This window comes from Esox lucius, chromosome 2 (genome assembly GCF_011004845.1).
Source record: "Esox lucius isolate fEsoLuc1 chromosome 2, fEsoLuc1.pri, whole genome shotgun sequence".
In the NCBI taxonomy this organism is placed as follows: domain Eukaryota; kingdom Metazoa; phylum Chordata; class Actinopteri; order Esociformes; family Esocidae; genus Esox; species Esox lucius.
This window is the reverse complement of record NC_047570.1, coordinates 10,577,692-10,602,022: the sequence shown is the minus strand read 5'-3', so window position 1 is coordinate 10,602,022 and position 24,331 is coordinate 10,577,692. Positions and strand designations below refer to the sequence as shown.

General features: G+C 41.2%; 1 protein-coding gene across 5 annotated transcripts in view; it reads left to right on the top strand.

The window, feature by feature from the left end:
• The window catches only part of cdh8 (cadherin 8), a 115,931-nt gene that overhangs the window by 59,253 nt on the left and 32,347 nt on the right, over window positions 1–24,331 (top strand). For all 5 annotated transcript variants that reach the window (XM_020051809.2, XM_020051807.2, XM_010863925.4 and 2 more), the window contains exons 4-6: window positions 15,515–15,634; window positions 19,625–19,792; window positions 19,985–20,172. In XM_020051809.2, coding sequence (XP_019907368.1) covers window positions 15,515–15,634; window positions 19,625–19,792; window positions 19,985–20,172 — 476 coding nt within the window. The remainder of the gene's footprint in view (window positions 1–15,514; window positions 15,635–19,624; window positions 19,793–19,984; window positions 20,173–24,331) is intronic.

Here is a 24,331-nt window from a genome sequence, read left to right as displayed (position 1 = left end):
TACTCCTTGCACATTCAATTTGCCTCTTTGCACATTTAGAATTGCCATTGTGCTTGCATTCTTACAGTTGTTACACACGCATGTCTACCTCGGGACCTCACTGCTGCTATCTCTGCACCTCAGGTGCACATGCTACCTTAATACATCAGTCCTTCATTTGCCTCGTTTGCACATCTTGAATGCCATTTGGAAATTGCCATTTGCACCCGAGCAACTATTATCTCACTTGTAACATACCCTATACCTAATACTTGTAGATTTTCTGCCCTCCTCTATTTGCAATTCTGGTTAGATGCTAACTGCATTTCATTGTACTGCACTTGTACTGTTCAATGAAAAAGTTGAATCTAATCTACTATATGTGTGTGTGTGTGTGTGTGCGCGTGTGTGTGTGTGTGTGTATATGTACACATGTAAACCCCTCACATTTCTGTAAATATTTGAGTATATCTTTTCATGTGACAACACTGAACAAATAACACTATGCTACAATGTAAATTAGTGAGTGTATAGCTTGTATAACTGTGTACATTTGCTATCCCCTCAAACTAATTCAACACACAGCCATTAATGTTTAAACCGCTGGCAACAAAAGTTAGTACACCCCTAAGTAAAAATGTCCAAATTGGGCCCAAAGTGTCTATATTTTGGGTGGCCACCATGATTTTCCAGGACTGCTTTAACCCTCTTGGTCATGGAGTTCACCAGAGCTTCACAGGTGTTGGATGTTAGAGACCTTGCACTCCTCCACCCTCCATTTGAGGATGCTCTCCTACAGATGCTCAATAGGATTTAGGTCTGGAGACATGCTTGGCCAGTCCATCACCTTTATCCTCAGCTTGTTTAGCAAGGCAGTGATCATCTTGGAGGTGTGTTTGGGGTCATTATCATGTTGGAATACTGCCCTCCAGCCCAGTCTCCAAAAGGAGGGGATCATGCTCTGCTTCAGTATGTCACAGTACATGTTGGCATTCATGGTTCCCTCAATTAAATGTAGCTCCCCAGTGCCGGCAGCATTCATGCAGCCCCAGACCATGACACTACCACCACTATGCTTGACTGTAGGCAAGATACACTTGTCTTTGTACTCCTCACCTGGTTGCCTCCACACACACTTGACACCATCTGAACCAAATAAATGTATCTTGGTCTCATCAGACCAGCGGACATGGTTCCAGTAATCCATGTCCTTAGTCTGCTTGTCTTCAGCAAACTGTTTGTGGGCTTTCTTGAACATCATCTTTAGAAGACGTTTTCTTCTGGGACGACAGCCATGCAGACCAATTTGATGCAGTGTGCGGTGTATGGTCTGAGCACTGACAGGCTGATCCCCCACCCCTTCAACCTCTGCAGCAATGCTGGCAGCACTCATACGTCTATTTCCCAAAGACAACCTCTGGATATGACGCTGAGAACGTGCACTCAACTTCTTTGTTTGAACATGGCTAGGCCTGTTCTGAGTAGAACCTGTCCTGTTAAACCACTGTATGGTCTTGGTCACCGTGCTGCAGCTCAGGTTCAGGGTCTTTACAATCTTCTTAAATCCTATGCCATCTTTATGTAGAGCAACAAATATATTTTTTTAGATCCTCAGAGAGTTCATGAGGTGCCATGTTGAACTTCCAGTGACCAGTATGAGGGAGTGTAAGAGCGATGACACCAAATTTAACACACCTGCTCCCCATTCACACCTGAAACCCTGTAAAACTAACGAGTCACATGACACCGGGGAGGGAAAATGGCTAATTGGGCCCAATTTTGACATTTTCACTTGGGGGTGTACTCACTTTTGCTGCCAGCGCTTTAGACATTAATGGTGTGTTGAGTTGATGTTGATGGGACCGCAAATTTACACAGTATACACTTACTACTTTACATTGTAGCAAAGTGTCATTTCTTCAGTGTTGTCACATGAAAAGATATACTCAAATATTTACAAAAATGTGAGGGCTGTACTCACTTTTGTGAGATACTGTGTGTATATGTTTGTATATTTTATTTAAAACACAGTAAAATATTGCAAGAGGTTCTAAACCTTGCATTAAAATGTATTGTTGTACCGTAGGTGTGTGGGCTAATATAGTGGAAATGTTTGCCTTGGGGTAAGTGGCCATAACCCATACAAATGATGATTACATTTTGTCATTTTTTTGCACAATATGCATAAGTATTTTTTCATGTTATGCATATTAAATCAGGAGAGGACATTTTTATTGTTACAGTACAGACATTACAATGCACCATGTATACTAATGGAAACCCAGCAGGGGTTTAGCCCCCCCTTGAGGTTCTTAAAAAAGCAGCCAAAGAGGTCAGAGAAAATGTTTTTTGAATAGCGAGGGATGAACAAATGTACTGAATGAAAACGTTGTCAAAAAAAGAAAACAAACATGTAGTCATGTAGGGGAGACTGTGATGGAGTAACAGAGGAACAAGTTGTATCTGATAACTGATATCTGAGATTTCTAAAGATATCAAGATTATTGTTGACCCGTTTTATGTGCTAAATAGCCTCAAATGAAGATAACTGAATTAAACATAATCTCCCTGTCATAGGACACATCATTGATTTACCCCAAGGTGCTTAACTGTTCCTATGCTCAACTTACCCCATACCCAAGTGCAGTGTTTCTCAATGGGGGCGATACTGCCCCCAGGGGGCGTTCAGAGGACGACGGGGGGCACTGGAAGCAATATTTCGGAAAGGGGGCATTGAGGTGCCCTTGGGGTGCGTATGTTTTAAGGTGAGTTTACATCGAAGATTCACAACAATGTGAGTTTAAAGTTCTAACTACTTTAACATTAAAACCTGACAGTCTATGCCACTGTGACTGGATGAGATGGTGTATCGTAACACTTCTTCTCGTCAGTGTTTCTGTCAGCTCCTTGTGGCGCCACTTTGTTCTGCCTTCACGGGAACTGGACGTCAGAATATCATCTATAAAATTTCACCCACATGGCGTTTACTATGTAAACTCGGGAAAATGGATGCTCTCTTTCTTGGTATTACCCATGAAAGGGTAATTCCAAGGAAGAATACCCATGAAAGAATGTATTTCTTTTAAAAGTGTTAATTTCTGTGAGGCATACACCTGAATGCCTCGGTATCGCAGTGGTTACACTTTTAAAAGAGTGAAATTCAAACTTCCCCTGAAAGCAGCCTTAGCGTCCAGCATCCAGACGCACATTAAAACACTATTCAATACAAGTGGTTTTGCTGACATAACTTCAGTACAAGCAGGCACAGGGCAGGCTAACATTTATTCTCACTAACTCAAAGGTTTTTAGCATTATTTCCATTTAAAGTTAATCCTTCTGCTTTTAAACCTTTTATAAGTGCCTGCTTGTTTTTCGTTGGAACAGTTCATAAAAATGATTATTGTTGTTTAATTAAGATTTGATTGTTAAATTGCTAGCTGTTTCTGTTTGTTTCCCTAGGAAACAAATTCTGTTGTTTGTCATTCAATTATGTGCTTTTTTATGATTTTTGATGATAGTAATAGTAACAAGAACAATAATAATCATAACAATCACACCAATAATAATAATAATTATTAATTTACATCTTATTTGATGGGGGGGTAAGGGACCTGGATAATGGAAAGGGGGCGCTGGCCCAATATAGGTTGAGAACCACTGCGACTAGTGTAAATTGTGCCAAGACACCAATCCTTTTGAAAAAGCTATGTGTTCAGAACTGTAATGTTTACATATTTTCAGATTATTTCCAGGGATTGACAATGTTTAGTTATATTTATTAAAGGTTTAAATGTTATTATATGAGGGATATAGTGCTAGTGCGTGAGGTTGAGAGGTTCCGATTAGAGGTAGTCGGGATCACCTCTACGCACGGCTTGGGCTCTGGAACCACACTCCTTGAGAGAGGATGGACTCTTCACCACTCTGGAGTTGCCCATGGTGAGAGGCGGCGGGCTGGTGTGGGTTTGCTTATAGCTCCCCAGCTCTGCCGCCATGTGTTGGAGTTTACCCCGGTGAACGAGAGGGTCGTTTCCCTGCGCCTACGGGTCGGGGATAGGTCTCTCACTGTTGTTTGTGCCTACGGGCCGAACGGCAGTGCAGAGTACCCGACCTTCTTGGAGTCTCTGGGAGGGGTGCTGGAAAGTGCTCCGACTGGGGACTCTATTGTTCTACTGGGGGACTTCAACGCCCACGTGGGCAACGACAGTGACACCTGGAGGGGCGTGATTGGGAGGAACGGCCCCCCTGATCTGAACCCGAGTGGTGTTCAGTTATTGGACTTCTGTGCTAGTCACAGTTTGTCCATAACGAACACCATGTTCAAGCATAAGGGTGTCCATCAGTGCACGTGGCACCAGGACACCCTAGGCCGCAGGTCGATGATCGACTTTGTTGTCGTCTCATCTGACCTGCGGCCGTATGTCTTGGACACTCGGGTGAAGAGAGGGGCGGAGCTGTCAACTGATCACCACCTGGTGGTGAGTTGGATCCGATGGCGGGGGAGAAAGCTGGACAGACTCGGCAGGCCCAAGCGTACTGTAAGGGTCTGCTGGGAACGTCTGGCCGAGTCTCCTGTCAGAGAGATCTTTAACTCCCACCTCCGGCAGAGCTTCGACTGGATCCCGAGGGAGGTTGGAGATATTGAGTCCGAGTGGACCATGTTCTCCACCGCCATTGTCGAAGCGGCCGCTCGGAGCTGTGGCCGTAAGGTCTCCGGTGCCTGTCGAGGCGGCAATCCCCGAACCCGGTGGTGGACACCGGAAGTAAGGGATGCCGTCAAGCTGAAGAAGGAGTCCTATCAGGCCTGGTTGGCTTGTGGGACTCCTGACGCAGCTGACGGGTACCGACAGGCCAAGCGGGCTGCAGCCCGGGTGGTTGTGGAGGCAAAAACTCGGGCCTGGGAGGAGTTCGGTGAGGCCATGGAGAAGGACTATCGGCTGGCCTCGAAGAGATTCTGGCAAACCATCCGGCGCCTCAGGAGAGGGAAACAGTGCCCTACCAACGCTGTTTACAGTAGAGGTGGGCAGCTGTTGACCTCAACTGAGGATGTCGTCGGGCGGTGGAAGGAATACTTCGAGGATCTCCTCAATCCCGCCGTCACGTCTTCCATTGAGGAAGCAGAGGATGAGGGCTCAGAGGTGGACTCGTCCATCACCCGGGCTGAAGTCACCGAGGTGGTTAAGAAACTCCTCGGTGGCAAGGCACCGGGGGTGGATGAGATCCGCCCTGAGTACCTCAAGTCTCTGGATGTTGTGGGGCTGTCTTGGCTGACACGCCTGTGCAACATCGCGTGGCAGTCGGGGACAGTGCCTCTGGGATGGCAGACCGGGGTGGTGGTCCCTCTTTATAAGAAGGGGGACCGGAGGGTGTGTTCCAACTATAGGGGGATCACACTTCTCAGCCTCCCCGGGAAAGTCTATGCCAGGGTTCTGGAGAGGAGAATACGGCCGATAGTAGAACCTCGGATTCAGGAGGAACATTGTGGTTTTCGCCCAGGCCGCGGAACACTGGACCAGCTCTATACCCTCTACAGGGTGATGGAGGGTTCATGGGAGTTTGCCCAACCAGTCCACATGTGTTTTGTGGATTTGGAGAAGGCATTCGACTGTGTCCCTCGTGGCATCCTGTGGAGGGTGCTTCGGGAATATGGGGTCCTGGGTCCTTTGCTAAGGGCTGTCAGGTCCCTGTACGACCGAAGCAGGAGCTTGGTCCGCATTGCCGGCAGTAAGTCAGACTTGTTCCCTGTGCATGTTGGACTCCGGCAGGGCTGCCCTTTGTCACCGGTTCTGTTCGTAATTTTTATGGACAGAATTTCTAGGCGCAGCCAGGGGCCGGAGGGTGTCAGGTTTGGGGACCACACGATTTCGTCTCTGCTCTTTGCGGATGATGTTGTCGTGTTGGCCCCTTCAAGCCAGGACCTTCAGCATGCACTTGGACGGTTTGCAGCCGAGTGTGAAGCGGTGGGGATGAAAATCAGTACCTCCAAATCCGAGGCCATGGTCATCAGTCGGAAAAGGGTGGCTTGCCCACTTCAGGTTGGTGGAGAGTGCCTGCCTCAAGTGGAGGAGTTTAAGTATCTAGGGGTCTTGTTCACGAGTGAGGGAAGGATGGAACGGGAGATTGACAGACGGATCGGTGCAGCTTCTGCAGTAATGCGGTCGATGTATCGGTCTGTCGTGGTGAAGAAAGAGCTGAGCCGTAAGGCGAAGCTCTCGATTTACCGGTCAATCTACGTTCCTACTCTCACCTATGGTCATGAGCTTTGGGTCATGACCGAAAGGACAAGATCCCGGATACAGGCGGCCGAAATGAGCTTTCTCCGCAGGGTGGCTGGGCGATCCCTTAGAGATAGGGTGAGAAGCTCGGTCACCCGGGAGGAGCTCAGAGTAGAGCCGCTGCTCCTCCACATCGAGAGGGGTCAGCTGAGGTGGCTTGGGCATCTGTTTCGGATGCCTCCGGGACGCCTTCCTGGGAAGGTGTTCCGGTCCCGTCCCACCGGGAAGAGACCCCGGGGAAGACCTAGGACACGCTGGAGGGACTATGTCTCCCGGCTGGCCTGGGAACGCCTCGGTGTCCCCCCGGAAGAGCTGGAGGAAGTGTCTGGGGAGAGGGAAGTCTGGGCATCCCTGCTTAGACTGCTGCCCCCGCGACCCGGCCCCGGATTAAGCGGAAGATGATGCGATGCGATGCGATATGAGGGATGCGAAGTAGATCATCTTATTCATTAAAATAATATTGCATTACATTTGTAAAGTACTTCATATTACAAAAATATTCTGTGCATAAAACTATTATATAGAACATTTATTTAAATAGTTTTTTAACCATACTGTAATTAAAAGGCTAAGATGATGCATACATATTCTGCATAATAGATAATAGATGCATAAAAATGCTTGGCAGGTCTAGTTTTTTTACTACTGTAAAAAAACTGCACACTCTCAGGAACAAAAGGTTTAACAATTGTTATTTGGTATTCCCAAACCAGGTAGAACTCTTTTAGTTCGAGGGAGAACCCTATTGGTTACAGATGCATGTAGAACTATTTCGGGGTCCTAGAATCTTTTCCAAAGAGGGTTTTAAATGGAACACAAAAAGGTTCTTTCTGAAAACAAAAATGGTTTTCCTGTTTGGAGCCAAAGAACAAAGAACACTTTTGGAACGACTTCTTCTAAAAATTTGCCATGGCTAGAAGACCTGATCTTAGTGACTTTGAAAGAGGTGCCATTGCTGTGATAAGTTTAATGAGAGTAGTCCCAAATACTGCTCAAGTTTCGGATGTTTGTATATAATGCCATGGCAATTGCAGTCACCAGATCCTAACCCCAACAAACAATGTTTGGCCTGATATAGCATAGTACACTGCCATTATTAAACACTGAATTACTGAATTGATCATAAGTGGTGTTGCATGATCTTCCCATAGAGTTCTAGACATTTGTAGAATATATTCCAAAGTGCATTAAAGTTGATTTAGGAGCTAGCGATTGGACATGGCTGCTAGCTAATAATGCTAAGAAACGCAAGGACACGTAATGAATTGCAAACACAGGCAATACAACTCATAAATACAAATAGGTTCAAGTTCCCTGTAGGTAGTGGCTAGCTACAAACGTATGAGCCAGAAGATACATTGTCAAAGAGCATTTGTCTGTTTGTCCAGTGTTTCATGGTGCTAGCTGCTAGTTCTGCTAGGGGGAAGTTGTATGACATCAAATCAGTTGTCAGCGTAATACCAAGTCCTTGTGGAAGTTGGACAAAAAAGTAATTAGCCCCTGTTTAAAGTCATTACCCCTCTGTGAGATGCCATCAATAAATGGTGAGTTAAGCTTTCTCAAACAAATACATTTGGTATCCTCTATTGCTGTTACCGAATGCAGTTTGCACACTTGTGACAGAACTGCATGAAAAACTCTTTGGAAATGTGGGCAAATTTGTGCAAAAGTGTCTAGGAACATGGCGCCATATTCACAAAACTTCATAAGGCAAAAGGTAGCTCCTAACTTGCTGATTTAGGAGTAACTTTAAAAAGATTGACATGTCAGTCCTAACTTTAGGCCTACGTGTATTTCACAAAGTGTTTCAGCTCTAAAACCAGCACCTAAATCTGGGAAATGTTAGGAGTAGTCAAGAGGACTCTTAAGTCACTAAGATCAAATCACAAACAATCCTAAAAGGGCTGCTTCCGGGAATAAGCCTCATAATCAGTTCAATATTTTAGAAACATTTAATGATACTGAGCTTTTAAAAAGGCATTACCTTAATCGCAAAGGTATTATGATCATAGTAGAGCTAATCAGGGATGCAGTCACTACACCAACAAACTGAAATAACTCAATAACATCATAAAACTGTACCCTACTTGGCCACAGGGAAAATGCAGATCAGCAGCACAGACGAACTACGCCTAGCTCAGTCATCTATCAGTAGAATATTAATGTCCTCCCCAGACCCCATATCGACCGACAAATCATTCGGTTTCCTCATTCGCTAACTACAAAGAAACAAAGCCGACTTCATAGCCATAGCTGGACCACCCGGTGTGGTTGGTGCTATAGATGGGACACATAATTGCACTAATTATTGCACCATCAAAAGATGAACGCGCATTTCTTTACAAGCTGCCAGACATGTAAGAGGCTGACAATTAGCTGAACATATCTTGACTGTTCAGTATATCATTATTGGTTTAATGTTTTATCAGTGACACTTGGCCTACATTTTTATTTTAATATCTATATTTCAATGTGGCAACAACACATCATTCTACAGTATTGCTATGATGAATTCACTGACAGAGACCATCTTCTTTCAGCCAATCACTGTGGGCATAGTTAAGTAAGCTTGTTCGTGGAACACAACATCATCCATAGCAACGGAGTAAACCACGCCCTTTCTCTTAGCTTAAGGCTTCTTCCGAATCCTTAGTAAAATTTGATCATAGCAGCTTTGTGAATAGGTTTTAAGAAGAAACAAATAGCTAGGAACTTTTAGTGCTGTTTAGGGGTCCTCCTAGTGGTGAGATCCAATGTTTTATGAATACGGCCCCTGATTCCCAGGACAAGATTCCCCAAATCTATAACCCTTTCCCACATAGACACACAACCCTCAACTGGACAAAATCTTCCACCTTACATATACTTTTTATTTCTTTTTTAGTGAATTATTAATGCACAGTCTACTATTTTTATGCTCAGTCCACTGTTCTTATTTGTTTTTATTTCCCTTATTCCTTTTCTATAAATTGTTGCACCAACGGCCAGAACAAATTCCTTGTTTGTTGTGAAACGTACTTGGTAATACAACTCTCTGATTTTGATTATAACAGTACCGGCGGTAGCGAAAACCATTCCATGGTCTTATCTGATAATATCCTTGGATACCGTATCCTAACCATGATAACTATTCCTAAATACAGCTCTTCATTTTTTCAAAGCTAAATTATTATTAAACATTTACAACCCTGTAAGATTATCCAGAAAGAAAAATAGCTGTTATTTACACAGGATTCAGACATTCATTTGAACGTACCATGACATTCTTTTTTATTATCAAGCCATTATATTTAGTGTCTTGGGAGCAATTAAACATCTGAAGTGTCCTATTCTGTGTCTAACTTCCTTCTATGAAGTATTTGCATGTTGCACACATTTCCTGGGAACTAATTAAAGTGAATCAATGACACAACACTTTAAAATGGCGGCATATGTCACAGCCATCAGCGGTGAACAAAGGACACTCTTAATTGTTTTGTTCCTGTGGTTCCTGTAAACGACTTGTCAAGGCCCACACTCCACAGTCAGGCAGCTTGTTATGTAAGGTTTTCTTGTTACTGGCCCCCTACATAAAGCACAAGCATTCACGCACATATGCACGCACGCACACACACACACACACACACACAATCACGCATGCACAAACACATTTGCATTCAGTAAATGCTTCCTATTTGTCTCCCAAAACAGCCAATAATTGTACTGCAAAAATGACAATGTAGGTGTTTGTGTGACAGTTCCTTAAACATCCCAAGCCTGACATCCCCTAACCATCACTGTCTCAGAGAAGTGAAACCCTAAATTTCTCTGATTTTCAACAGTTCTTTGAACATTTTTCTAATCTCAGATTTCGACTGCCCTTACAGTGTTGTATTTCATTTCTTCCTAATGGCCATTCAGGTCTACTTGTACACGCTGTTAACCATGAGCATGCATTATCTGGGTTATGGGGAGAGAACATTTTTACCGTCAGAATATTTATCGTCATCCCTTTTCACCATGCACAGGTCTTCTCATGAGCAATATTGGATGTAATACCATTTTCAATTACAGATGTGGATTAAGTCATACTACTGTAGTTTGAATTATTCCCTTGAAAATTGGACTACCATGTTGAATGGCAGATAAGTTCACACATGTACTTTCCATATTGATTTGTTTCAGAACTGAAATTAGGTCCATATGCATCAGGGCTGTAAAAGTTGACCAGTAACATGTATAGAACCTGATTGACAACTTCGGTAATATGTTGGCAGCTTTCCAAGTACTGTATGTCATTTCAAATCAATGGTTGTTTACTGAAGGGTGAATCCTGTGTTATGCATGTGACATAAAAAAATCATAATAATCAGAATGAAATTGCCTTACAAAAATGACTTATCAAGCATAAATTAACATTTTAATGTATGCACAACCTCTACAGAGGTTGTGTGGAAACAAAATAACAAAATTGTAAGTAATCCCACTTCATGTTAAAGGAACAGTCGATATGGTTGTAACAGAAACATTGTCAAAAGTCTATAAATCCTTAATTCTTAGGTAAAATATACATATCCACTTTCAAAGGAAGGCATGGCTGCATTCAAAAACAAGTCATGTAAACTTCATAGAGGGAAATCGACCATTATGGATGTGACATTTTTGGTGTGCAACAGTATGTGTTTTATATTTGATTGATTTATAGATTTTATTTTTTAAATGCTTATGTTCAGTTCACTTGAAAGAGCCAAACAATTTACACCAATGTGCAAAATAAATGTATTTAAAGAAATGTATTGCTCAGGATGACCTTACTGCGAAATCGCCCTGTACACTGTTTATCCTAATTATATATCTTTAAAGGATATAAGAGACAAAGTTCTTTGTTTCAAGCTTAGGTTGCAGCAGGTGTGCATTTAATTATGTAACACAGGAGGAAGCTGGTAACTTGGTCAAAGGTCAGGCAAAAGTACAGGAGGTTCAGGCTAGAGGCGTTGTCAGGAATCAGGTTGAATATCAAAACTAGAGACAAAAGCTATGGTGCAGGTATGGAATCAATCAAGGAATCAGAGGTAAACATGCAGGAACAGGTCACTACACTAAGGTTCAAATAACCACTTCAAAAAGGCTTCGTACCATCACAGCACCACAAACAATACCTCACAAAGAAAAAGGTGCAAAGAACTGAAGTAAATAGTGGGTACTGATGAGAAACAGGTGATTAGAATTCCGGTGATTGTGATCTGGGGTGTGAGCTGCGTTCAGGAGATTGGTGGTGTAGTTTTTGGCCTGCTGTTTTCATTTCACAACATGCCAGGCAGTGCTTAATGGGTGTCCAAGTCTATGTATGCATTTCAATTATTTGGGTCAGACAGTAGCAGCATTCACTACAGAAAGCCAGCCACTCCAGATGAGTCTCTGAGTTTGACCATTAGCTATTTTTCTTTCAAGGATTAGCCAAGAAATAGAACACCACCGATGTCTATCTAATGATAATGTATGTGTGGTCATTTTCTACACAAAAAGTTGAGTATTCATAGACCTTAACTTTTCACCATTCACTAGAAGTTAGACAGTTTACGTTATTTGACCTAGAAACCAGCAGAAATGATTGACTGTGGGAACATCCATTCATCAACAAATTGAGTCACTGGGACTAAATTGGTATGGTATTTAATATGTTTAAGTATAAAAATCTTCAGATGGAAAATGCAATACATTTTGATGGGGCTTTACATGGATACAGAAGGAAACTTTGTAGCTAACCATATAGCATGGCACTGTTTGACTTTGACACCCTGTCTAGTCTATGTACCTCATAGTGCAGAGAGCAAGATGTAGTCTTTTTGCATTCATTTTATTCATTTTTTTTTTTTTTTTGCACATGCTGTTTTCCAGAGTGACTTGCAGTAGTGAGTGCATCCATTTTCGTACTGGCCTCATGTGGGAATCATGTTGCTTTACCCACTGAGATACACAGGGCCATGTGAAAAGCACTGGTGTAAACAGACGTAACAGATTTAAACCGCATTGGTTTATGCAAAGATAAAGAGTTGGATACTCCGTCCCCTATCTTTGCCCCGTGACTGCAGACATACAGTATATGCTATTATCCCTCCCTGTCAGTGGCAAGCAAGCTGGGGTGGCCTGTCAAAAGGAAATGTTTGCCTCATGGGCCCCTGATAGTACTGGAAACCCATCAGATGGAGACAAATTATGGCACTGGGAAACAAAAGTCATGGCACTAACCAAGAGCTCCCACGTCCACTGCCAGGGTGACACTACTGACATCACTGAGCCTCTGGACTTATCCCGTTTTCAAGGAAGATTCCAATTGATTTTCTATCACCGCGGCAGGGTACACAGTAAATGGGAAGTGGACGGCCCCGTTATTTTTACATTTGATGAGACGGAAGAATATATTCCAACGTCTTTATCCCGCCCTTGCTCTTGAGACACTCCCCATCACAGTATAAAGACAATGGACCATAACTACTAATTGCCTAATAATTATGTAACCTGTGGGCATTTGTTTAAATCATTTGCGGGGAAAGTGCTCAGTGCTCCAGTTAAATATAAATGAGATTGCATTAGGTATAATACAAGATTACAATCCGCAGCATCTCTAGTTGTTTGCGGACTACTAAAGGGATACAAAGTGCATAACAAATCTCTTTAAACAGGGGAATAGCATGGATCCATTCTTTCATTCATAAGTGACATTTGTTTGAGAATTACCTTCAGTAGTGTGACTGCACACATCAGTCGATTTAGGCGTCAAACTTGCAGTGGTTTTGTCACAGTCCCAAATCTGCTTTGGAATTTCATTTTTTGTTCTCTTTCATCTCCTAAAGTTTATAGGTATTACATCTTTGTAATTGCGCTGGTGTGCTACAGGCATCAAATCAAACCAGAGACAATATTCCTACAATTGAGTTTCCTCGTCCAAGGGCCCAGAGGTGCGTCCAACTCCTCAGTCATGAGTGTCCCTGAATTCTCTGTACAATATCCAGGAAGGACAAGCTAATCTGTACTGATTTGAAAGAGTGCCAAACAGAAGCTCTCTAATCCCTTTTTTTTATACAGAGGACGAGTGGAGAATTCCTGCACTCTGTGAGGAAAGGGAAGAAGGAGCTATTTCATGGCCCACTGATTCCACTGTTAAAAAATAAATAATCTGCACTTCAATACATATGTATTGTCACATAGTTTGGATTTGCTATTTGCTGCAGACACCTTTCATGCAATCAAAAGTATGAAGGTGCCTTCATAATTAAAAGCAAAGATTGGCTCAATTTTCTTACTGTCATTGTGGTATTAGCAATTTAACTTCCAGGCAGATAAGACTTATTATCTCAGAAAGGTTGAACAATTTCCTGTTCTGTCTTGCATTTGGCAAATGGAAAATACCTATACCAGTGTTGCAGTATAATACTAATTAGTATTTAAAAAATACATCAATAGATCTTACTAACAAATGTGCCTTTTATCTTTACATTCCCTGCCAATTTGTTCTTAACAAAAAAACTTTCAGTCCAGGTTTACTACTGTCTCTGTATTTTTACTGTACCTGAAACGGTTCTGTGATCTTCTGACAACATGGGGGAAATGTGTTTATGATGTCATGGAAGGATCTGATTCTTAGTACTGTAGTTAATCTCCCGGACACATATGTAAAGTATTCACACATGGCAAGCAGATACAACGACGCAAACACAATCACACACCACAGCAATAATAAGCGTTGTGAATTTAGGGGTAAGCCCTGGCAACTGCAAGGGTCATCACAAACACATGAATTACTAACAAACACGTGTCTCAAAGGGCCACTTGGGGTTCTCTGTTTGAAATAATTGGGTAGCAATAGTAAAGCAGGGTTTTGAATCAGAGTGCAACGCTGGTCTATATACTTTGTTGTGTCGTTATAAAATGAGGACAAGGTAACTATTAATCATTGTTTGACACACGTTGTGGCCGTATCAACAGAAAACGCATTCCTCACATGTGCAATATTTAATGACCCTCTACCATGAAACAAAGGTGGCGAGATTCTGCTGGTGTGGGTCTTTATTGTGTGACATGTCATATGAACAGACTCGTGAGGATGGTAATGTGTGTACCCATAAAACAAGGACTGTGTTCTCCATGTATTGTGCAGAATGTCTGTATCTACAACACAAAAACCCATCTTATGCTCTCTGCCTCGATTTATTTGGAGACCAAGAGATACAACAAAGGAGTTTGGGCCAACACGTTCTGTGATGCTTGCCAGCAGCTGCACGCGTCAAACATCTCAAGCCAGAATCCACTAATTTTCATTCAATCAACAACAATCAACAGAGAAACAAGGTAGAGTAGGAATAAAATAGTTACCATCCTCAAACCGGAACTGCTAAGCGTCCTGCTTAATAAGCCTGGGGGTCTTACATATTTCAGAGTGGCTGCAGATCCAACTTTATCTTTAGTCAGTCAAACTGGAGCTTCTGCACATGTGCAGATTATGTTTTCCATTGGTTTGCCACTAGGCAAAACACACTGATAGGCAGTTTAACTACGGTTTATTAATCCTATCCGGTCTAAAAGTCCTTTGCTGTAGGCTATGATTCAGATCGACATGTAGCCCCATGAGGGTGAAATGCCGCAATCAATGCGATCTTGCAGACATTGATTGAGCTTTGATCTAAATGTATAAAAAGGTAGCTTGATCTTTATGAGTAGAGGCTGCATGTGGAGAATGAACACCTGGACTGCTCAGCCACAGCCTAGTTTGTTTGTGCCAGACTAATGGCAGACACAGAGGTGACCCATCCTGTCTCATGCAGTCAACAGGCCCAGATACCTGTGGCTAAGCCTGATGCCTCCTGTATCCATGTACATTACCCATGTTGTCGGAACACCTCAGAACATATTTTACTAAACAAATTACCATACCATCTGCACTGTCAAGTTGCTCCATGTGGACAGCTTTAATACCTTTTGCTCTGTTCCCAACTGAGCCAGAGACTAGGGAAGAGTTGGACCGCAGGGCATCGGCATCAGATCTGCTCTTCACCGTACCCTTGTTCTATCTGTACTATTGTTCTCTTTTAAGGTTCCTCTGTTCTCCTCGGTTCATACTGTTATGGACATGCATCATTCATGTGCCTGGCAATAAAGAGATATTTTACCTTACCAATAAGTGCTGCTTGCTTATGGATGGAGAAGCTACCTGTAAGATGTCATTTTGGATGTCTGAAGTCCATTCTTTTTAATAATGTGCCCTGGTGTTTCTCATCCAAAAGGTACATCAGTCACTAGGGTGACGGCAACAGATGCAGATGACCCAGTCTATGGAAACAGTGCTAAACTGGTGTACAGCATACTGGAAGGACAGCCTTACTTCTCCATAGACCCTAACACTGGTGAGTACATTGCCAGAATACTGTGACATGTGAACTTGTTGACCATGAACACATACACACTTTCTGCAGGGTTAAAGGTTAATAGCTGACCCGTTATTTGCATGCAAAACATTGAAGTAACAAAACTGGCAATAACATCAGCAAATAGATATGGGAAAGCCTCCTATTTGACAGTGAATGAAAGGGCTGAAAATGCCTTCACTACTGTAATTCAGTCTGGATAACAGCGCATGCCTGATGTTTAACATTTCAACTGTAAATGTAAGCGGATGTAAATACACATCCCTTGTTCCAATTGTGAAAGATCTATAATCTTACGGCCACGTAATAACTATTGAGTAGATACTGTATGGTATTTTGGATGTTTAGTAACCACTCCAGCTTATGTGTTCATATGCCCATCATAAGAAATTAGATGATTCCAGTGACCATTGATATCCATTACAGTAATAGCGTTACTCTTTCTTTTTACAAATACTGCACCAATTTGATTAGCATTTGATTTGATGTTGCACCTTAAACAAAGCTTGTATTTAGTTTTTTCCCCCATCCTATTGTTGATTCAGATACATATTTGTGATGAGTACTCTTCCTTCTGTTGGGACAATATAAAACAACCCCTTCGCCTCCAGATTTAAATTATTCTCGTCCTGAGTCTGACATCCTATCACCAAATTCCTGTTTATGCATGCATGCACTATAACTGCTTTACAGTGAGGTAGATGAAAAGTGTCAGAAGCATCTAAAACATTGACCACTGCTGCTGAAGATGATTTTAGGCCTACCTCATCCAAACAACCATGAAGGCTTGATTCGTTCAGGAGGACAGGATGTAACAACAGGGGAGCTGAACAAGCTTTTAGCTGGGTATGTAGTACAGGAAATGCTTCCAGCTTATCAAAAGTCCCCCCCTCAAAAGTCGAGTACCCCCTCTTCCAGAAACACCTATGGTAGCAAGCAGAAGTCCACTAACACCAAGTAGGTAAACATTCGCAGAAACATTTGAGGACTTTGCATTGGTCACGTTTAAATGTTTTTGATTCTTGTTATATGTCCAAAGTTTTTGGCTGTTAATGTAAAAATATATAACAAATAGTATAACTCATAAATTGCATTACGTTTGTTAAAACTTTAACCATATGTCAGTCTCTAAGACATTATTCTGAGTAATGGACATAAATACCTTAATGGAAGTTAATGATGAATTGGATAACGACACCAAGTGTTGCTCCTAACAATTTTTACTTCTAGCATTTTCACTAAATCAACACATTTAATGCACACTATGTATAGATACAAAACATATGCAGCATGCAGATTATGTTTTAAGAGTTTAACTCCCAACAAAGTATTAAAGGACTATTTGTTTAAACGACACAGCTACTGTATCTATAAATTCCATCTGCCGTCTGCTTCTTGTTCAACCTTGACTCAGTGTTTTCCTAATTGCATTTTCAGCTGGCTTGTTAACAGTGTATCTGTATGCACCATGATTAAATAATGGTGAAATTACATTAATAAGCAATGAGATGGAAATCAACAGTTCAAAATTTGGGAGAAAGAAAAACATCCAAAAACAAACTTCAAGAGAGTCAAAACTGTGTGTACATAAAAAATATGAATGCTCATCTTTACATATAGAAATATTGTTTCTCTGCAACAATATGCATTTCAATCTCACCTTCAACCATAACAAAAAGGAAGAGAAATAGGGGATGTATGACAGGGCATTCTGAGCATCAGCGTATGCACTTACTCATGATTACTGAGCACATGCAGATGGCTCATTGGAGCCAGATGTTTTAATGAATGCTAATGAAAAAGAAAAGGTATGGCGATAACAACTGATATAATCCATTTGACACTTCCTACACTATGAAGGAAAGGACATGCATTTGACACTTCATACACAATGAAGGAAAGGACAGCATTTGACACTTCCTACACAATGCAGGAAAGGACAGCATTTGACACTTCCTACACAATGCAGGAAAGGACATGCATTTGACACTTCCTACACAATGCAGGAAAGGACATGCATTTGACACTTCCTACACAATGCAGGAAAGGACATGCATTTGACACTTCCTACACAATGCAGGAAAGGACATGCATTTGACACTTCCTACACAATGCAAGAAAGGACATGCATTTGACACTTCCTACACAATGCAGGAAAGGACATGCATTTGACACTTCCTACACAATGAAGGAAAGGACAGCATTTGACACTTCCTACACAATGAAGGAAAGGACAGCATTTGACACTTCCTACACAATGAAGGAAAGGACATGCATTTGACACTTCCTACACAATGAAGGAAAGGACAGCATTTGACACTTCCTACACAATGAAGGAAAGGACAGCATTTGACACTTCCTACACAATGAAGGAAAGGACAGCATTTGACACTTCCTACACAATGCAGGAAAGGACATGCATTTGACACTTCCTACACAATGCAGGAAAGGACATGCATTTGACACTTCCTACGCAATGAAGGAAAGGACATGCATTTGACACCCTCTACACAATGCAAGAAATGACATGCATTTGACACTTCCTACACAATGCAAGAAAGGACATGCATTTGACACTTCCTACACAATGCAGGAAAGGACATGCATTTGACACTTCCTACACAATGAAGGAAAGGACAGCATTTGACACTTCCTACACAATGAAGGAAAGGACATGCATTTGACACTTCCTACACAATGAAGGAAAGGACAGCATTTGACACTTCCTACACAATGAAGGAAAGGACAGCATTTGACACTTCCTACACAATGAAGGAAAGGACAGCATTTGACACTTCCTACACAATGCAGGAAAGGACATGCATTTGACACTTCCTACACAATGCAGGAAAGGACATGCATTTGACACTTCCTACAAAATGAAGAAAAGGACATGCATTTGACACTTCCTACACAATGCAAGAAAGGACATGCATTTGCTAAATAAACATCATGCCCCAATTTATCAGTCGGTTAATGGACGTCTGGAAAAAAACTGGAAATTATTGTTTGTCTTTCTTCTCTTTTCAATGATTACAAATTGATTTGAACCGCTAATGATGATCAACAGAGATTCAGACAGTAGAGTCAGAAACAGGGGAGAACTGAAGTGTCTATCTCGTAGTTGCACGTGTTGTGCACGAGCACGCGTGCACACTCATTTTACGGAGAGGTGCTTTTACCCACTTCGTTACAACCGTGTAGAAATGTCTTCTCTAGACAGCGTAGCATAAAGTTATTCTTCTAATAGCACTGTAATTGTCACCTTGCTCACCCCGCTGCTGTCTGAGAGAGGTAGCAAGGCTTTTCTGTTTCTTGACCCCAACAACATGCTCCCCTGCTCCGTAACCAATAGTGAATTATTTCAAGAAAGGTATGCAGTGAGAATATGTTAATATTTCCCCTAACTGAGAGTGTCTCTGGCATACTATGACCAAGTGTGTCATGCCAAAGCGGGCCTTTATTGAAGTGTTTTATATTTATTTGATGATCCTGCAGGCCTCTGTTTTCTGAGTGGATTATCCATGGTTTGCCTTGTGCTGAGCTCTTTATATGTTGTACCCTGCCACCACAGTCAATAAGGTCCATTCTTTTGCATACAATATTTAAGATTATGCAAGGCACACACCGTAATTCACAGTCAAATAGAATACAAATGACTTGCAAACAGCAGTACAACTCTACGGCAAGCCAACACAATGATTTACAATGCCAGCTCTGAGCAGAGTGTGCTACTCTGGCCATACACAAAAGCAGAGCTTCTCTTCAGGTGCTCTATCAGATATTCCACTGATGTGTTAGAAAATATGTGTTTAAAAAAGCTAATATGAAGGATACTGTAACACTCTTAACTGTGCAACGGATCGATCATGGCCTGCGTTTTATTTATGAGTATTGAGTTATAAATATGGTAATTTAGTTGTATATTGATCTGTGTTGTTGTTGTTGTTTTTTTGTTTTTTTTTCCAGCGATCATTAAAATTGCTTTACATGGTATGGATCGAGAAATGAGAGAGGAGTACCTGGTCGTCATTCAGGCTAAAGACATGGGTGGTCATATGGGAGGGTTGTCAGGGACAACGACAGTTACTGTCACACTGACTGATGTCAACGATAACCCACCAAAGTTCTCCAAAAGTAAGTATAATAATAAATTATCTCTTTAAACTGTACAGTTGAGTTAGAACAGATTTTTGACCAATCTGAATGTGTCTGTTTTTGTTTTTCTGGATGGTTTTTAAATCATGAATTCCCACAACAATTAGAATTGTACTAATGATATAGAGACATGGGTAATAATGAAAAATATCACTATGTCCTGTTCCTCAGGCCTGTACGAGTTTGTGATACCAGAGGACCTTGGCATTGGTAAACAGGGGGGCAAGGTGAAAGCAAATGATAGAGACATTGGAGATAATGCCAAATCAACTTACAACATCATCGATGGTGATGAGAAGGACATTTTTGAGATCACTACAGACGCCCAAACGCAAGAGGGGATCCTTCAGCTAAAGAAGGTATGCAAACTTTTCAGTCACAGGTTTCTAATGACAGCCACTTCAAATCCTAAACAGCTTCTAGTTTAGTGGAGTATGAAGGTCCAAACGTGTTCTATGGAAGTAGGAAAGTCACTCTAACAAGATATCAGGCCAATCATAGTCCAACGATGTAACAGTCTGGCATCCAGTAGTAACATAGCTACACAGTTAGTCCTCTATTCATTTAAATGTGTTGACAGCTTGAGCTTTGCTAAGAATTCAAAAAAGTACTAAAGCCATCTGTCAAGGATTTTAGAACAGTGTCGCGCATGGCCATATGAATTTGGGACTATCATAAGACCTTAACAGTTCAGAACTGACCAAACTTCATTATTCACCTAGTATTTGTCAAAGTCAGATTGGTTGTGTCTGAAATATTGTATTTGACTTTCAGTTTATTACTGTCACGTGTGATACACGTATGTCTAATGTACTAATGTGAGACCAGACAGAGATCCCTGCTCCCCTCCAGATATCATTGTGTAGTACAATTATCACTGTTGATTTGGTTGATGATTAAATGTAGGAAAAGGAAAACAAATTATATGGCATGTTTGCCTCCAGCAAGCTAAATAATTACTCTTACACCTGAATGATAATTAGGATTTCACCAAACATAATGCTCAGTTCCTTTTTATTTTCATATATTCTCTGATTATAGAAAGAGGAGCTTCTTAAGGCCTGACAGTCACATTGTAATTTTATATGACTGTCAGACCTTAAGGGCCTCAGTTCTTTAGAATTTACATTATTTTAAAATCATTGTGTTGCATATTAATGACTGTATGACCTAAGCAATTGGATCTATGTACACCAGTATGGTACTACATGAATGCATTTGAATTCTAAATTACAGTAAATTGGGTTATCCACAGTAACTATTTATGAAGAGACTATGGAATTAAATGTTTCTTGAGACATTTGAGAAACTTCCCTCTAGTATTACACAGTGACAGCAGTGTGGTGACCATGCCTCATGACTTTTTTTCAGTAATATTTGGCCTGGAATGTGTTGCCTGCATTGCTAATAGTATGATTGATGAGATTTCATGTGAAAAGCAGGAAATCAACTGCCTACTCTCTTCTCACCTCTGCATATCCAGACGGTTGCAAGTTCAGATGACTTTGGCAGTATTTCTTCTTCCGTTCTGCACTCTTTTGCACAGCTTGTAGATTTTTTTGCTTAGATGACGTGGAAGAACAAAGAATTAAATAGAGAAATATGACCACGACCCCACCCCCAACAACAAGAATTGCTCTATAAACTGCTGTCAAATACCAAGTGCAAATGATTAAAGATCCTTTGCGGCAAGGTTAAAAAATATTGATCTAAACACGACTGCAGAAGTAAAAACTACGAACTGGCTTTGTTGTTTTGGGTTTAAGCTTTTTATCTTCCACCCCTCCGGCGTATTGGGTGAGGATAGTGGGATGATCTGCTTCCCCCGCCAGCCAGCAATGTACTTTGATGTTTCTAAATGGCCTGTGTGTATACCTATACCACCGGTCAAAAGTTTGGGGTCTCTTAGAAGGATCCTTCTTTTTTGATCCATTAAAATGACATCAAATTGATCAGAAATGCAGTGTAGACATTATGAATGTAAATGACTATTGTAGCTGGAAACGGCAGATTTTTATGGAATATCGACATAGGTGTATAGAGGTCCATTATCAGCAACCATTACTCAACTTTACCGGATCTCAACTCTAGAGAGGTGTTGTGGGAGCAGCTTGACCGTATGGTACGTAAGAACTGCCAATCAAGCCAACTTGTGGGAAGTGCTTCAGGAAGCATGTGGTGAAATCTCTTCAGATTACCTCAATAAATTGACAACTAAAATGCCAAAGATATGCAAGGCTGTAATTGCTGCAAATTGAGGATTATTTGAAGAAAGGAACATTTGAATGACACAGTTATTATAGTGGAAATAAAAAGTCTACACACCCCTGTTAAAATGACAGGTTCTTGTGATGTAAAAGAATGAGACAAAGATAAATCATGTCAGAACCTTTTCCACCTTTAATGTGACCTATAATGTGAAAAATTCAATTGAAAAACAAACTGAAATTACCTTGTTGCATAAGTGTGCACACCCTTAAACTAATACTTTGTTGAAGCAACTTTTGATTTTATTACAACACTCAGTCTTTTTGGGTAGGAGTCTATTAGCATGGCACATCTTGACGTGGCACTATTTGCCCACTATTCTTTGCAAAAGTGCTCCAAATCTGTCAGATTGCGAGGACATCTCCTGTGCACAGCCATCTTCAGATCACCTCACAGATGTTCAATCGGATTCAGGTCTGGGCTCTGGATGGGCCATTCCAAAATGTTAATCTTCTTCTGGTGAAGCCATGTTTTTGTGGATTTAGATGTGTGCTTTGGGTCGTTGTCGTGCTGAAAGGTGAAATTGTAATGGACGCCTGAAGGTTTTGTACCAAAATTGCCTGGTATTTGGAACTGTTCATAATTCCCCCCACCCTGACTAAGATCCCATTTCCAGCTGAAGAAAAACAGCCCCAAAGCATGATGCTGCCACCCCCATGCTTCACTGTAAGTATGGTGTTCTTTGGGTGATGTGCAGTGTTATTTTTGCACCAAACATATCTTTTGGAATTATGGCCAAAAAGTTAAACCTTGGTTTCATCAGACCATAACACATTTTCCATGTGCCTTTGGGGGACTTGATGTTTGTTTTTGCAATCTTCAGCCAGGCTTGGATGTTTATCTTTGTAAGAAAAAACCCCACCCCACCCCACAGCCCATTCATATGAAGAATACGAGAGATTGTTGTCACATGTAGCAGACAGCCAGTACTTGCCAGAAATTCCAGCAGTTCCTTTAATGTTGCTGTAGGCCTCTTGGAAGCCTCCCTGACCAGTTTTCTTCTCGTCTTTTCATCAATTTTGGAGGGACATCCAGTTCTTGGTAATGTCTCTGTTGTGCCATATTTTCTCCACTTGCTGATGATTGTCTTCACTGTGTTCCATGGTATATCAAATGCTTTGGAAATTATTTTATACCCTTCTCTTGATTGATATCCTTCAACAATGAGATCCCTCTAATGCATTGGAAGCTCTCTGCTTATAAAATATCAGGAACATCATACTAGAACTACTGAACTTTATTTGTGATCAATCAGAGTCACTTTAAATGAAGGCAGGTGTGTAATTACTTCTATTTTACATGAGTTTGAATGTGATTGGTTAATTCTAAACACAGCCACATCCCCAGTTATAAGAGGGTGTGCACACTTATGCAAGCAGGTTATTGTAAGGTTTTTATTTTTCATTTTTCCCCTTTGAAGATTTCAGTTTGCTTTTCAATTGAATTGTTCACATTATAGGTCACATTAAAAGTGGAACAAGTTCTGACATGATTTATCTTTGTCTCATTCTTTTACATCACAAAAACCTGTCATTTTAACATATGTTTTTTTTACATCTACTGTATTTACATTTAAAATCATATCAATGACTATATTTCAGATTTATTTTGCTATATTTCCAATTCGAATGTGTTTCATTAATGTTTTCACAGAAAACAAGCACATATCTAAGTGACCCCAAACTTTTGAACGCTAGTGTACATAACCTATGCTAAGGCACATGGGAATAGAAAGCATGGCACTGAAAGGCTCTGAGGCCAACACTGAACAAGCATTGAGAGATGAAGTGGAAAAAGTAACATCTTTATATGCACAAGTACTGTAGCAACACAAGCTGGTCAGACACGTCCACTGTGTTCCGTCAAAATGAAACGATAGTGCTGCTCTCTGGATTATACAGAGTCAAGTGCTGCATGATTTTAACTCCCCCAAAACAATGAGTAATAACAGAGTGGTGTAGAGGGCCAATTCAAATGAGGCTGATTCAGTGGGTGATCATTTGAGTGTAGGAGAATATTAATACTGTCTGCACAGATATATTCTTAGGTAAATCTTTTCACATGTTGAAACTATCATACAGTGTTTAATGTTAGAAAGTGTTAGAGGTGAAACTGACACGTACATTTTTGATACTGGGTAATTCCCAGTATCACCCTGTATTGGGTGCCGAAAATAATATAGCTATCATAGATACATTTTTCTGGCGATTCTAAGATGGAAACTTAATTGAAAGGAAGTGTGTTTTAAAA